Consider the following 16,825-nt stretch of genomic DNA (forward strand, 5'->3'; position numbering starts at 1 on the left):
AGAATGACTTTGTCTCACATCGAAAATGCAACATAAAACATTCAAGGTTGTCTCTATAAAAGAGAAGCAACCAAGAATGAGTTTCATAAATTCGCAAGCTCATCAAATATATGTGGGCTATTACGAATTTTTTGTATTTATTTATTTGTAAAAATTGTTTTTAAATATAAAAATAATTTTTATAAATAAAAGTATTTTTTTTAAATTCAATTTTTTTTAAAAAAAATTGATTTATTACGTCAGCGTGACGACGCCCACTAGCGGGCCGGCGAGTGGGCGTCACGCATGGCGCAGGGGCGCGCCACGGCGCGTGGCGTGACTGCCCATCCCGTGTCTCGCAGGCACGGGCCGCGGGACGGGATCGGGACCGGCGCGGGACGGGACGGCGTGTCGCAACGCGTCGCTCGAGCGCTCCGTCCCTCCGCGACGGAACGCGGGACGGTGGCGCGCCACGTGGTGGATGCCCTAAGTGGAGTATAAATTTCGGACCACACACAGTACGTAATAAACGAAACCAATTACTACATTAAATTAAACTTCAATTCAAATAAAAGAGAAAAAAAACAAAGAAAAGAATCTTGCAACAAAATATTAAATGAATACATAAATGGGTGAAGCAATAATTGAAGTGTGTGCTTAGATTTGAGTGTTGGCAAATGCATTAAATATTTCGATAAATAACAATTAAAGACTTCAATCCACCGTCTTAACTACTCCCTCCGTCCCGGATAATTTGTCTCATTTTTCCATTTCGATCCGTCCTACATAATTGGTCTCATTTCACTTTTACCATTTTTGGTAGTGGACCACATATTCCACTAACTCATTCCTACCCACATTTTACTATAAAACTAATATATAAAAATAGGACTCACATTCCAATAACTTTTTCAACTCACTTTTCATTACATTTTTTAAAACTCGTGCCCGATCAAAATTAGACGAATTATCCGAGACGGGGGGAGCATTTTCTAACAAGTAATTCATCAATCATTCATTTCGTGCTGCGAATCGATCGAAATTGCGACGAACATTCAAATACCAAAAACAGAATAACAAGAACATAATAGCGTCCACTATAATGTGGACGCGGCTATAGCCGCGTTTGGGGCGGAAGCGGGGCGGCTATAGTGGGGAAGGTGGGCGGACAACACGCCGCGGCGGTGGGGGTGGCGGACGCGGGATAGCCGCGTTCGGGGCGAGCCCGCGGCTGGGGTGAATGGAGGAAGAATGGGTGGGGCGATGGCCGCGGCGCCCTATAGTGTGGAAACGGGGCAGATGCGGGCGCCGCGGCGGTGGGGCGGCTGTGCGAGAAGGGGGGCGGCGCGGCGGTCGGGCGGCCGTGCCATAGTGGACGCCCTAATAATAACGATATACGTGGTTCGATAATTACAGAAACGAGATCAGAAACGCCAAACAATGATGCACTCAAGAAATCTATCGGCTCAATCTGGAGAGCTCTCTCACCCACAATGATTTCCTCACATAGACAAATGCATCACTCCTCTTAACCTAATAACCGCAAAATCAGCTTATATATCAGTTTATTTTTGGTGTAACACAATAACCAAATTGCCCGTTGCTCAATCCTAATTTCAAACCCTTTCTGTAATTTGCACATTCCTCCCTCAGCTTCCTTATTTCTGAAGTAATGCCCCACACTTCTACATTTCGCAATAACAACTTCCCTACTTTCCTTTCAAAAATTTTATCACTATTATTGTTTCTTCAATCAATATTAATATGCATTTAATTTGTTTTTGCTTAGGAGTTAGGCTTGCTTGGCCATCCTAATTCCAATGTCATAGAATAACAACATTTCATTATTTTATATATTAAATTATTTTGCTAAAACGCTCAAAATCAACAAGAATTTCAACAAAGCAGTAATAATTTTATTAGTGTCATTTTTACTAACAGAGTGCAATCTTTTCGAATTTACGGACGAAAAATTCCATTAGCTATATGTATGTATGTATGTGTGCAATCATTCGTACTTTATGTAGCCCCTCATCACATGGGGCCTACCTATGCGTTTTTTTATGTATACAACCAAGAATATCTGTGATTGATTTCTAATCAAAGCATTAGGCCACCACGCCTGGATCACCGTCTTGTACGATCCCATCGTCAGGAATTAATAAACCTAGAAGTACTTCTGGGAAAAGGTTACTGAGGCCTACAACGAGATTAAGCCGAAGGGGTCCCGCCGCCTCACATTGAAGATGCTCCGCGCTCACTTTGACCGAGTCGACAGAGAGGTCAAAAATTTTGCGGCATCAACAAGAACGAAGCGGCTCATTACCAAAGCGGAGCCACGAGAGCCGAAATTCTGAGATCGGCTTTGCGAGTCGATTTCGAAGACACCGGCAAAGAATTCAGACATGTCGATGTTTGGGAGGCCGTCAAAGACGAGGAAAGGTTGGCCGGAGGTGTCCGGTCCAGCTCGGGCTCGACTTCGAAGCGCACGAAGCACACGACGGGTGGCCAATACTCGTCTAGTGAGGGCGGTTCGGGCAGCGCCGCACAAGAGGTTGCCTCGCAGGAGGTTGAGGGCACGGCAGACGATGTCGGGGGTCCTCCCGTGCGCACCGTCGGCCGCAAGCGACCAAGGCGGCGAAGGCGGCTAGAGGGAGGAAGGGCTGAGGCGAATCAAGCCAGGCGAGCTCGGGCTCAGTCTCGGGCTCGAACACCCTATTGTCCATGTACTTGACGACCACGATGGCGGACACTTCCCGCGTGACGCCTCCACAATATCAAGCTCATCTTGCCGGAATTGAGTATATGGCAAGACAAATTGGTATTCCGCCTCCAGGTAGCTTGAGTGCACCGCCACCGCCTTCGGGGGATGATTCGCCGGCGGGGTAGTTTTTTTTTTAATTTCTATAAAATTTTATTTTAAATTATGTAATTTTTATTTTTTTAGGATTTTAATTATGTATTTTTTTTTGTTTTTTTTTTTGAATTTTAAGTTGTACTTTTATTTTATGTTGTAATTTTATTTTATTTAACGAAATGTGTTTTTATTAATTGAATTTGTTGGAAATAAAAATAAAAAATGAAATTGAATGAATAGTAAGTTAAGAGATGGTTAAGAGACAGATAATAGATGAATGGTTGCAGGTTCTGTCTCTTAGTTAATAGATGCAGTGAAAAGTACAATGGGACCCATAAATAATTAACGGATGAGACGATTAAGAGACGGATAAGAGACAGCGCTGCAGATGACCTTATGTTTTTCATTATCTCAAAATGACACACAAATAATTTATTTTTCAATGTTTTTAATAATCTCAGCTACTTCTTACTCATTACTGTCATGAGATTTCGTGTTGAACTTTCTTTTTTTTTAATCATTATTAATGTACACAATGTGTACTTAATCATGTTACAATAAATAAAAAAAGAAAAAGAAAAACTTCTACTTTTAATACCCACAATGAATAATATTATCAGTTTATCACAGTATTACCTTATATAGTCCATCACTGAAGTCACAAGAAATACTATGACATTAAGGAAAAAATAGAAAAAGTTAAAGAAAATAATCCCATGCTATTTTTTAATAATAAATTTAGAATCAATTAAAGAGAAGAATAAATATTAGCAAGTGGGAATAGTTGAGGAAACTTTGCTTTAATATTCTTGGTCACGTTTTGCAGACATTTCAGTTACTTCGATCTAATATTGATATAAGAATAAATGAAGACACTGACAAAAGAGTGACGAAAAGTTAAAAACATAAATGAGGAATAAAATTTAACCATTTTTATTTAACTTTTTCACTTGTATGAATTTGGAGTTTCGTTAAATAAGAAATGAAGAAATTATATATGATTCGTTATTTCATGCTATAATTTTATGTTCAATAGTCGAATAGTTAATAGTAGTAGCAAAATTCGTGTGTCTAAAATATGACTTAACATGTCGGTTTTAAATTATGATAATCCTAAAATGGAATAGGCTAAAAAATCAAAGTTTATACTAATTTTTATTCTATCTTAAATTCTAGTGATATTAGCACGTTATAGAAAAATACTAATGGAGAATGTATAATATTAATATGTTCTATTATAACACCAGTATCCCCCCAAACTCCATTTGTATATTGGAAAACAACTTTACAAAAAGTTTTATTTTACTTAATTTAGTCTGGGAAAGATTAAAAGTTACACTTTCAAGCAATGGTAAATGTCAAAACCGAAGCTCAACCAAAAATGTTTCCCCACGCGCACGTGAAATAGGCCCCAAAAGTTACACTCTCATTTTTCTATTTTTCTATTTTATAAAATTAGTATCTTTCATAAATGGGGTGATAGTGTCCAAACTCCAATGTGACAAACTTTGTTCCAAATTTAAAAACTATTTCTCATGGACTTGAAATATGTTCGCGAATATCTTAAACTTATGTATAGTGAATTTTCATTAAATTGAATTCGGCGTAACATGTCGAGTTATGTAGGTAGGTAAACCGGTCAAAATAAGAAATGAATTAATTGTTAATAGGATAAACTGTGTTGGTTTGTGTGTTATTTGAATTTTAAATTTTGCTCAATTTAAGCTAAAATTTAGTTTCATGAGAATTTCACTACACTGCAGAAAATTCATAAATATTACTTCAACCAAATCTTAAATTCATAAAAAAAAATACTATATCCATCCATAAAAACAGTCTTAACTTTTTTTTTCCATCCGTCCGACTAAAATGAGTCTCACACAAAAAATAAAAATTTAATTTCAATTTAAAACTCACTTTTTCTTCCTCTCTCGAATTGAAAAAATAAAAATTTAATTTCAATTTAAAACTCACTTTTTCTTCCTCTCTCCAACTCAATTCATACCTTTTTCGTTGTTAATTAACCTATGTTTATCTCTACCTATTTTATCTCCGTTTACTAATTTTTAATATTTTCATAAGTATTAAAATTTGTATCATTAACCGGTATTATTATTTTAAAGAATAATGCTATGCGGCTAGATTATGGCCAGCCATAAATTAATTAAATAACCAAAAAAAATTGATTTTTTTAAAAATTTTTGGTTTAATACTACTTGATTTTACTTTTATATCATCTTCATTATATGTTGCTCAACATGTTAGTGTTGCTCTTTCGTAGTTTTTGCTCAACTTATTACTACTGTCATTTTTTGATTGTTGCTCAACGTATACAGTAATTTGTGATATTAATGTGTTTTACATAATGGAATTCAAATATAAGTATCAACTCACAAGTTCATTCACACACATATAAGTTTATATCGATAATTCTAATTTTTTATATATGTAAATGGACTAAATTAACTATTTATGACCGGCCACATTATGGCTATTTAGCACCACTCTATTTTAAATGGAAGGAAAGGAATATTAATTTTGACGGATGTTTTAAATTTGGTGGTTATAAATTTAACAAGCCATAACTTGGAAAGGAGAAAGGTAGATGAAATATGGTCCATAGGAATCCAATTATAAATGGACACGCGTCCCACCAACTAGAACTACCTGAAATCAGACCCAACCATAATCCAAGCGGGGTGGAGCCCACAACCCCATCGCACAGTGTTAAAAGCCAGCCCTAACATATTATCATTTGCCCTAATTTCATTCAGACAAGTAAGTCTTCATATATTGGCATATTTAATTATTTATTATACTTTCATATTTCCACATTCATTGAGTTTTAGTCAGATATGAATTAAATTGGAATTCTATCGAATTTATAACTTTATTGATTTAGAAATTTCAATGCGTCACTAGATTATAGATTACACTGACATCGATTTTAAGTTACAGTGACATCGAAAAATGACACATTCTTTGTAAGAACGAGATACTATTACACAACTGTAAAGTACAGTACTGCAAATATTAGTAGTATAATAAAGTTAATCCATTAAAAAACCAATATATTAAAGCTAAAAACAGATTAAAGAAAAAAAAACCATCAGTAAAACTAACAACGAGGCGTTTATTAATTACGTAAACAGGAAAAAAAAATCAACGCCACGCAGAGGCGACGGTGATCGTCCGTCCCTTCCAGCCAAACCCGATCCCACCGGCTTGCTCCGTCACAGTAAACCCCGGGTTGCCACGTGTCCCCGAGTTGAGCTTCCCCCTCAGCGAGTCCGCCACGGGTCGACCCATCGCGACGGCCTCGAAGCCGGCCATCCCCATCCTCGCCCTCCACTTCCCCAGCACCTCGCACCTCTCCACCCTCTCCCTCCCCTCGCACGCTACCGCGTTCCCGATCTTCCTCCCCACCGCCTCCTCGATCCTCGCCCTGTCCGGGTTGCCCCGTGCCACCGTCGCCTCCAGAGACTCCAGCACCGCACCGTAGTGCTCGCACGATTCCCTCACCCGCACCGCCAGCGGCGCCGTGTTGGCGTTCATCTCCTGCTCCACCACCGTCGCCACCGCCGGGGACAGCCGCTTCACCAGGCGGAGGAGCTCGTCTCGGAGATTCTCCGTCGTCACGCTCTCGTCGGGGAGGTTGTGGAGCTTGAACGCCAAGTTCACGGCTAGGGCTTCGTCTGATTTTACCCCCAAATTTTCGCGGCTCAATTTCGAAGGGATCAGTTTCTTCACTGAGAAATCGAATTCAACGCCGATTTTCTCCGCTAATGTGCTCAGCCTCTCCCCGACGATCTTCAGCTTCTCATCACCGGAACTATCATCGTCGAAGGCGGTGATTTTTAACGCGGCGGCGCGTTTGGTTCCGGCGAGCGCGTGGAGGAAATGCAAGTACTGTCCGCCCTCTCCGATCTGGAAATCGACGATGTGGATCTTATCAAACCCCTGCTCTGAGGCGGCGTTGAGGATGGCGAGATTTGCGGCCATGAAACTGAGCTTGAAGCACGGCGAGACCTCATACAGCATTTGCGTGGAGAGTTTGTGCTCCTTGCTGTAGAGCTCCGATGCGGAGTAAGGATGATCAGTGGTGCTGAGGCGCGATTTGAGAGCGGAAACCATGAAAGCGGTGAGGCGCTGCTCCGAGCTGCCCCTAGGGCTGGACAATTGCTGGAGGCGCGTGATGATTTCGGTTGCGGCGGCCGGATTTCCTTCTGAGATCGCTCCGGCGGCGTCGATTAGAGACTGTTTGGTGCTAGGATTCGGAGGAGATGCTGACGTGGAGGAGCACGAGGAGGAGGAAGAAGTCGGAGATGGAGAAATAGGTGCTTTGTTAACGCCGATTAGGTTCTGGATCGTGTCTGACCACTCGCTGTGGGTGACGACGGAGACCTCATCTCCGTCTCCGTCGTCTTCGTCTCCTAAAAGCTCCTTCTCCAGCTCCTGCAGCCGATGATTCATCATCTTTTTCTCCGTATCCTGACCAGAAACCTCCGCCGCAGCCGAGAAAATAACATTTCCACTGTTTCTGTTGAAAATACTCAAAGGCTGAAGCCGGTGCCGGTGAAGCACCGGCAGTCCGTACCGCGGATCCGGCAAACTGGACGGAACCGTAGGGTAATCGACCGGAGAGATAGGGGAAAGAGGATTTGCATGATGAAAATTTGGCCTCATCTTCACGTTCCGTAGATAGAACTCCAAACCTTGCTGGCTCTGCTGCTGAAATTCTGCTAGTGATCGCTTTCTGATCAAATCCGGCCGCCGGATCTGAGAAGCAGGATCGGGAAGGATTCCAGAAAGCGGCGATCGGAACGGAAACTGCTGCTGCTGTTGATTGGCGGTGTAGCTACCGTTCATTCCCCCGCTGCCGGTGAAGAAATCCCGTCCGCCGCCGGGAAATCCGGAAGACATTGTTTCTCCTTAAATTGGTTTGATTTCCGGTGTGCTCAAGCAAGGAGAGGGTTTTGGATTGAGCAATTACAGGTTTTTGTTGTGGTTGGCATTGGAAGAGAGGTGGAGGGGGAGAGTAGTTGCAGAATTTTAGAGAGAGAGAAGAATGTGAATGCTGTGGAGAGAGAATGTGTTTCGTTTATTTCTAAGTTTGAAAACTGTTGCTTTTACGGAAGAGTATAATTTATCTCTGATCTCAGCCGTTGGAATTGGCGACTCATTTGGTCTTTTGATGATGAATAGACGGTGTGGATTCGACGGATTGATGTTGAATCGGAGAAATTCTGTGTATTTCATTCTTTGTGATTTCGAACTTTTTTATTTGCTTTTTATTTATTGAAATTAAAGGGTTTTTTCCGTTATTTTTTATTGATGGGAAAAGGGCTGTTTATTTACCAGCATTCGACCGTTTCTTACCAATAATTAACCTAAGTTATTGCTAATTAATATTCTTACGTTACAATTTATTATCAGACCAAAAATGTGGCATTTGAAATATGATTCAACTCATAGACTACTATAGCAAGTCAGGAGAGAGGGATATGGTATTCAAATAAAATAATAAATATAAAAAAAAATATAGAAATTCAGTATACAACAGTATTAGTGAAATGAAAAGAAAAAAAATTAATTTTTTTATTAAAAGATATAGATAAAAATTGTTGCTCACTTGTACGCTTTGTGAGTGGGTGACACTAATCTTCAGCTTTCCATCTCTAGCGCGCCAACGGATGGGGCATGTGGGCCCATCCCTCAAACAATTTTGACGATGCTTAGTATTATTATTGGAAGTTATGATAGAGTCACTAACCGTTATTTCAACGTCGATGTTCTTCAACAACCTCTATATCTATAATTTTTATTTACTTAGTTTTTACTATCAATTTGCTATTGTTTTTAGTGACGCCTGATATTACAAAATACCTTACAACTTGGACCTCCATTATCCAAAATCTTGCGTTTGTTCTAATTGCACCCACCTTCAATATTGCTATCTTGCCTGGTCGACCTAACGAATTGGGTGGGACGAGTCAGAGTTGTTGATAGCCATAAATATCACTCTATAAAATCACCATTAGAATTTAGAGGTGATCCGAAATACAATAAAAATTACACTCGAGGCCATTTTAAAAAACATTCTAATTGTATTAGTTTAATATCAGCCATTAGATACTTGATGTATTAAACAATTTATTAAACAATTTACAAAATACAGTATAAAACATGTCTAAGATAGTTTGCTCTAGACTGTGCAGAACCATTGGATATAATACTACCTCACTATTTAGAGTATGTTACAAGAAAGACTAGTTGAATAACAAACTATGGAAATTAAATTGGAAATGCTATTCTCGTATAATTCTAACCAAATTTTCCTTGATGTTTACGCTAAGAAATCCACAATAGTTTGCTTTAAAATTTGGCAATATGTTGTTTAGCTAATAAATACTGTAACTTACTATTACAATACCAATCATTTTTATAATTATTTGTTTTAAATAATAAATTTTTAAATATTCATATCAAATTAGATGTGAATGAGCCCATGATGATTAGGTATTTCAGAATACAATTAGTTATGAATATCTCATAGTTAGAATAAATTTATGTCTCTCTTTTGGAGAATAATGTGAATTAGTATAATTAGTTATGAATATCTCATTGTTGGAATAAGGTTATTTCTCACTTTTTGAGAATAATGTGAGTTAATATAATTACTTATGAATATCTCATTGTTGGAATAAGTTTATTTTTTTCTCTCTTTTTGGGAAATATTTGAGACAATACATTTGTCCCAAAGAATTACTACCAATATGATGATGGACCCACTTTTTATTTGAATAACAATACAATTCTAGATTCTTGTGCCTTAGAATAACAAATGATGGAACACTATTTCTAGGAATAAATCCTTATTATTTTATTCTAGTTTCTCTTTAACAATTAAAAGCAAAGAAGAGGCAATGGACATGGACCCTTAATTTTCTAACTAATTATTCTTGAAATGTCGGTAAGTGACAAATTGAGCCATGCTCAACAACTAAGCATTTACCTTATCTAAATAATTTATTATACTTTCATTCCAATTCAATATAATTATAATTCCATTTGGACTAATCACTCAATGACCTTTCTTTGGGGCAAAATGACTTATCAATTTTGGAATAAGGATTGTAGAGCAATAATGTACATCATTCATCCTTTTCTTCTAGGAGGCATTTATTTGTTCTCTTGCTTATGGAGTCTATAGGTTTAAATCCTCTTTAAGATTTACAATATCATAATTTTTATATTTTAGTTAGAAGACTATTGATCAACAAATACTGATGTCCTATAAGTATACTCTCATATGTAAGTACATGTGTTGTCTTGGTTCTTTCATATTCTAGCCGTTTGCCCATGAGGAGCAACAACACAAGGCACGAAATGGGGGATTTAGGGCCAACATCGACCAAGCACATACTCGTGCCGACAACTGAAGAGACGCAGCGGAGGCTCCTACATGAGAAGTAGTGATTTCATACAAAACAACTAAGTATCACTCTCACAATCTACGAGTTGCAATCAAACTAGTTTCTGTAGTGTCTTTATTGACATTCATTTGCATTCAATAGGCTCAAACCTTTTAATCAGCTGTTACACTATTATTCCATTAGGTCCTACATTTATATGTGTCTATTAAATTTGTAATGTTACACACCGTCCCTTAAACTACTATTTGAGGGTTCCACTATACTTTATTCCTCCATCCCTTAACTAAGGGACGGAACCTGCAACGCTCCGTCCCTTAACCATCCCTTATTCCGTCCCTTAAATTACTATTCATTAAATTTTATTTTTTAATTTTTTTTCAACCCAATTCAATTAAAACAAACACACTTTATTAAAATTAAAACAACATTAAATTCAAAAAAACAGAAAATGGACATAATTAAAATCCTATAAAAATAAAAATGACATAATTTAATTTTTTCCGCCAAAGTTTTCCCAAATGTGCTCAATTAGATCTTTTTCAAGTGATTGTTCCATTAGTTGACGCATTTGCTCAAAAGGATCTATTTGTTTGAGTTGATTTAAGATGAAATTGGAGTGGTTATAGAGAGGATTTGAGAGGAATAGATGTGTGTTTGTGTGTGAAATGAGTATGAAATAGGATTATTTATAGAGTAATAAATCAAAAAAAATAAAAAATAAAAAATTAACGGTAATATTACCGTTTGAAAAATATTTTTTTTTATTAAAATTTGATTTTTTTTAAAAAAATGAATTATTGCGTCATCGGTGACGACGCCCACTCGCGGGCTAGCGCATGCATCGGGGGCGCGACACGTCGCCCGGGCGCGTGTTGGGACGGCGCGTCCCTTGTCTCGCGGCTACGGGCTACGGGCTACGGGACGGGCTCGGTACGAGACGAACGTTGCAACGCGTCCTGCGGTGGAACCGTCCCTCCGGGACGCGCAGTGGATGCTCTTATTCCATTAGGTCCTACATTTATATGTGTCTATTAAATTTGTGTGTGTGTCATTACATGTGTGATCGGATCGAATGAAACAAAGATTTTTGTAAATAAAATTGGGACATTCAAACTGTGGATGGATGTCCCTTGTATAAAAAGGGATTCTCGAATTTAGAAAACATCTTCTTCCATTAAATAGTTTGTGGTTTAAATACCTTGAATCACAACGAGTTATATTCACACACATACACTATGATTTAGTACATTTCGTTAAACACATTTTCACAATGTGGTAATTGCTATGTGCCAAAAGAGCCTAACTTTTGATGACTAGCACACAATGTATAGGAACATCATTTATTTCATACTTTGGTTTGTTACTTTTTTGAAAGAGCGGGGGATCTTTCACATTAGTGCTTTTGGTTTATCGGTTGTTCTCAACGTGCTTAGGACTTGTAGGAAATTGTTTTTCTGTCTTGGCTGTTGGGCGTGGTTTGTATTATATGGCATAGCTTTATCAATTGCTTTGTTGAATTCATGTTTCGTATCTTTAGTAATAAAGTGTTCTCCTATAACATCAAAACAAAATGAGATTTTTCATTTTATTATGGCAAAATAATGAGTGATTAAATACTCTTTACTGAATATATAATTAGAGTAGATTATTATTATAATAGGCAAAAAAAAAACTCTAGACTTCATTGGAAAGATTCTTAGTTAATCTAATTCTTATTTTCAAAATTCATGTATGTTTATTTTTTTATTTGATAACGAAAGTAATTATATTGAAAACAAAACAAAAGTAATGCAACTTTTTATATTATTATGAGAATTTTTTTCTTAGGTAATTTTTTCATAGTTTCAAGATTCATAAATATTTGACTATTTAATATTATTTTACTATAATATAAACTATAATAATAATTATTGATAAATAATTTAGCAAAAAAATTTATAACTTTATATAACTGATTATCCTAAATTATAATAATAATAATAATAATAATAATAATAATAATAATAATAATAATAATAATAATAATAATAATAATAATAATAATAACAATAATAACAACAACAACTATGATAATAATTGCTACTTTGTTCATCATCATCATCATCATCATCATTATTATTATTATTATTATTTTCTCAATAAATAATTTAATTAAAATATTTATACTCCATTAATCATAACTCTATTAGTCAATTCAATTTCACTACTACCTTTAAAATTCAGAATCATATTTCTTATATTTCCAACCATAGAACAGATTAAATTTCAGGATCCATACCTTTACGAATCATCTACCCATGAATGATGAATCATTATCCAACTACATATCTTTCCTAACAAATAATGTGCTTCAATCCTTTTTTGGACCCTACACGAAACCACACTTGTAGAAAATAAAACAATCTCCTATATATCTTTCATTTATTGCACATTTTCATTTGTCACTTGACAACTATCACCACAAAATTATCAATTTATACCATTTACTGCCCAAACGAACTTAAAATCTAAATCGACAGAATATTCTTTTAATTAATTATATAGTACAATGTCACACTATTCAACAAAGTTTCACATAATGAACAGAAATATACATGATGAAAAGAACAGCTAATAATGCAGTGGTTTGCTATAATTATTTGACAGTAATTAACTATTTAGTCAATTTCTTTGTAATATAGCTTAACTTTTTTCCTTTATCCTTTTTTGCATAGTGTTATATTACAACAGTTTAAAGTAAATGAAAATGATTTGATGCATAATGAATATCAAGAGCCTAATCCTTCTTTTGAAATCGACTCATCTCCACCTATATTATTTTCATTTTCTTTGTCCATGGTGACACTTAAATAATAATAATGGTCCAGCTTAAAGCACTCATTTTAAATTGGTCCCCTACAATATGATTATTTATATACCCAAATATTAAAATTAAATAAAATACTACTACAATGTCGCACTATATACATCTTAGATAATTTCTTAGTATAAAATTGCATTAGTAATAGTTTAATAGTACTCCTACTAAATTGTGAAATTATGCAACACTTCTTTAAGAGAGCATTGTTTACTTTGAGCAATGAAATTGATACAAATAATCTCGAGTAATCTATTTTGAGCTTGTTTTATAATATGATCGTTCAAATACTCAACATATATATGTTTTATCCATCTATCATATCACTTAAAGTAAACGTCAATAAGTACTATACAAACTAATTATACTGCTGCTACCACTTGCCTAATTGTGTTTATAGACCAATCATCTCACACAAAAACCTTCTAACCTCCAAATTATTACCTAATCACTGTCATTACCTAATGCATGTAGTACTTTCTTACAATTAATCTGCATTGATTTGTAAGCCTCACCTTTTAGCTCTTTACCTAATTTAGGTTGAGATTATTGAGGTTAATCTAATATACAAGCTTAAATAATGGGTAAATCGTTGATTTTATCCCATCATTTAAAGTATTTTATCTCACGGTGTTGGGTTACAAACACATCACATATCGGGTGTTGGAGTGAAGTTGGAAGGCGTATTTAATTCATATCCAATACCAATTAATTTTAGGCTTTTTGGGTTTTTTGACAGTGATCCAAAAATAAATCCATGTGAATTTGACTCAAAGTAGACAATATCAAACTAATGTGCAGCCGACAATCATAAATTAAGCAAAGTAAAGCACATATTTCCGTTGTCACAAGGATATCTCGATCCTCAAGAAATTTTCAAATATTTCCGAAACTACAACGATGAGAATTGCTCCCAAATAAATGATGAGACATTTTTGAATAAACGCCCAAATAATAAAAAGAAATAGACCATTTATCCTAAATGATGTTAGAGCATCCACAACCGTGCTCTTGCCAGCGGCACGGTTGTGGGCCCGGGCGGTACTATTCATGCCTGCTCTCTGGCAAGAGCACAACACCCACAACTGTGCTCTTCCGCAAGGACGAGCACAATTAATATAAAATTCAATTACACAAAAACATTTTCATAATACTAAAATTCATTAAAAAAACCACAATAAAAATAAACGGATATAATTTTTTGGGGAAGATGAAAATGGATATGAGAGATTGATGATGAGAATTGTGTAGTGAAAGTGTGAATTTTTTGGAGTGAAATTGGGGGTATTTATAGATGAAAGTGTGTATTTTTGGGGTAAAAAAATAAAAAAAAAATTAAAAAGTGGGGAAAAACGGTTATAAACGGATATAATTTTTTGGGGAAGTGAAAATTTTTATTTATTTTTTATCGATTTTTTTAATAAAAATCCGATTTTTTAAAAAAAAAATTAAAAAAATGTTTGAAACCAACGGCTATGCCGTTGGCGAATGGGAGACCGCCACATGTGCGTCCGCTGGCACGGACGTGCTCGATACATCGAGCAGCGCCGTGCCAGCGGCGCGGTTGCAGCGGTGGCGGTCCTTCGCCTTGCCGCTGGCACGGACGGCGGTGGCGCCAACCGCCACCGCTGCGGATACTCTTACATTCATCCCATTTAAAATGTTTCATTTTTTTGGCGCCAAAAGAAAAAAAAATGTAGTATTATAGTAAAACGTAATGATTCAATTCAATGTGTTTTCAAAAAGATAGGGAAAAGTCAAAATATAATTACAAAAGTAATTGCACATTTAAAAGCTTTAATTGTTTCCTAAAATAGAATGAGATATTTCATGGAGTATTATTCATTAATAAAATATTAAGTTGAAATGTGAAGAAAATTACCATCAATATTTATTGAGAGATATTCATGTCAATCTGTCGCACTTGGTTAGGCTTTCCATCGTGACAATTTAGGCTTTCCATCGTGACAATTTACTATTTAACTTCATCTCTTACATAGTGTTCAAATTTGTATATTTCATATACAACATAGTATATTATTCGATGATATCATAATACTACTGCACAATTTTTTTCATAAACTATAGTATATGTATACTGTATGTGGTATAGTAAGGAGAGATTTGGTTTGTAAAATAATATCTTGGGATTAAATATGTATTATGTTTGATTCATGACTAAATTTTACTATTTAATTCTAAATGGATAATCATCTGATAATTTATTATAGTCACTCTTTTTCAATTAAAATAATCTTACAACTCAATTCTAGATGGATTATGATATAATAATTAATCGTGATAACCGAACGACACCAAATAAGACAAATAATGGGGATGACTAAAATACTAAATGATATGCTTCATATGTATGTTGGAAATGCGTAGAATTATATTAAAGTAAACACTAGGGCTTTAGAAACAACTAAAAATGATACTCCTACTAAGTAGTTAGCTTACAAGTTACTACAACACATTTCGAATGGCGTGACAAGTTATTCGGTTATAAAGTATCTTTAGCAATATTCTTTTTGGATAAATAAAAATGTGTTATGGAAAGAATATATCCTAAGACTGGCTATAGTAGGCTTGTAGGAAATTGATGCTTCAAATTATTCAAAATCTTGTTAAATAGAGTATCACTTATTTATTTTATTATAACATCATAGGATAATTATAGATTGTGGATATACGGTATGATACATATAGAATTAACTTTAAAATATATATAGTTACATGATCACTTTACAGGACATTAATGATGATGTGGCTAAATGATACTACTCCATTAGGGCATCCGCATTGGTGTGGATGTCCCGGCGGAATTCCCCGTGGATTTTCCACTGACACGTCATAAGGATTTTCCACTGTTCTGCCACGTCATAAGGAATTCCCAATGCACCCGACGGAATTCCCACATAAAAAACATTCACAAATTCACAAATTAACCAATTTCCGGAAGTAAAGAATTAAAGGAATTAAAATTTCGACGCGAATACGGAGAAAACGAACACACGTTATTTTAAAAAAACATACTTCATTAAAAAAATACTACATAATTAATTTAAAAAAAGTACATTATTTTTAAAATAAAAACCGGCTCCTCACTCCTCGGATTCCTCGCCGCCGGTTCCCTCGCCGTCCCCGCCGCCGCCCCTCTCGCTGTCACCGCCGCCGACACCTCGCCGTCGCTATCCGTCATCGCGTCGAACCCCAAGTCGCGGCGCATACTGTTGAGGAGGGGTATAAGCTTCCACTTGTAGCAGGGGTCGGTCGCCGAGCGACATTCCTGCATCGCATGTAACAAGGCGTCGTGTGCGGCGATGCGGGCATAGGAGGGGTTCTCGGGATCCGGCTCGTTCTGGGTGGGTGTTGCAGATTGGGCCTCGGCGGAGGCGGATCCGCTGGGACTTCCCCTCGACAAACGTGTCGCGGCCCTTTGCCCAATCGGTCGACGGCGGCGGGCGGAGGATGTGGGAGTGGGGAACTCTGAATCGGCGGGGGGAGTTCAGTGGAACCAGCACTGCTGCTGTAATCTCCGGATGCGCTGATCCTCGTCCGCTTCGGCCAGCCGGATTCCACACACGCACTGAACTTGGGCGAATCCTGCACTCCGAGATACACATTCCAATATTTGAATTCCTTGAAGCCCTTTTCGGAGTTGGGGAACTGCTGGTGAGACAGCAGCTTCACATC

The 16,825-nt window shown here is 36.6% G+C and overlaps 1 protein-coding gene across 1 annotated transcript; it reads right to left on the reverse strand.

The window, feature by feature from the left end:
- Nucleotides 1-5,873: 5,873 nt before the first annotated feature.
- On the reverse strand, nt 5,874-7,980 carry LOC121808329 (scarecrow-like protein 8). The gene has a single exon (XM_042208746.1). It carries the CDS (start codon nt 7,757-7,759, stop codon nt 5,999-6,001), a length of 1,761 nt encoding a protein of 586 aa, XP_042064680.1. The 5' UTR covers nt 7,760-7,980; the 3' UTR covers nt 5,874-5,998.
- Nucleotides 7,981-16,825: the final 8,845 nt, after the last annotated feature.

This window comes from Salvia splendens, chromosome 6 (assembly GCF_004379255.2).
Source record: "Salvia splendens isolate huo1 chromosome 6, SspV2, whole genome shotgun sequence".
Classification (NCBI taxonomy): Eukaryota; Viridiplantae; Streptophyta; class Magnoliopsida; order Lamiales; family Lamiaceae; genus Salvia; species Salvia splendens.

Excerpts from the sequence above, each read along its gene's own strand:
- LOC121808329 (XM_042208746.1), bottom strand. The coding sequence starts at position 7,759 with ATGTCTTCCGGATTTCCCGGCGGCGGACGGGATTTCTTCACCGGCAGC.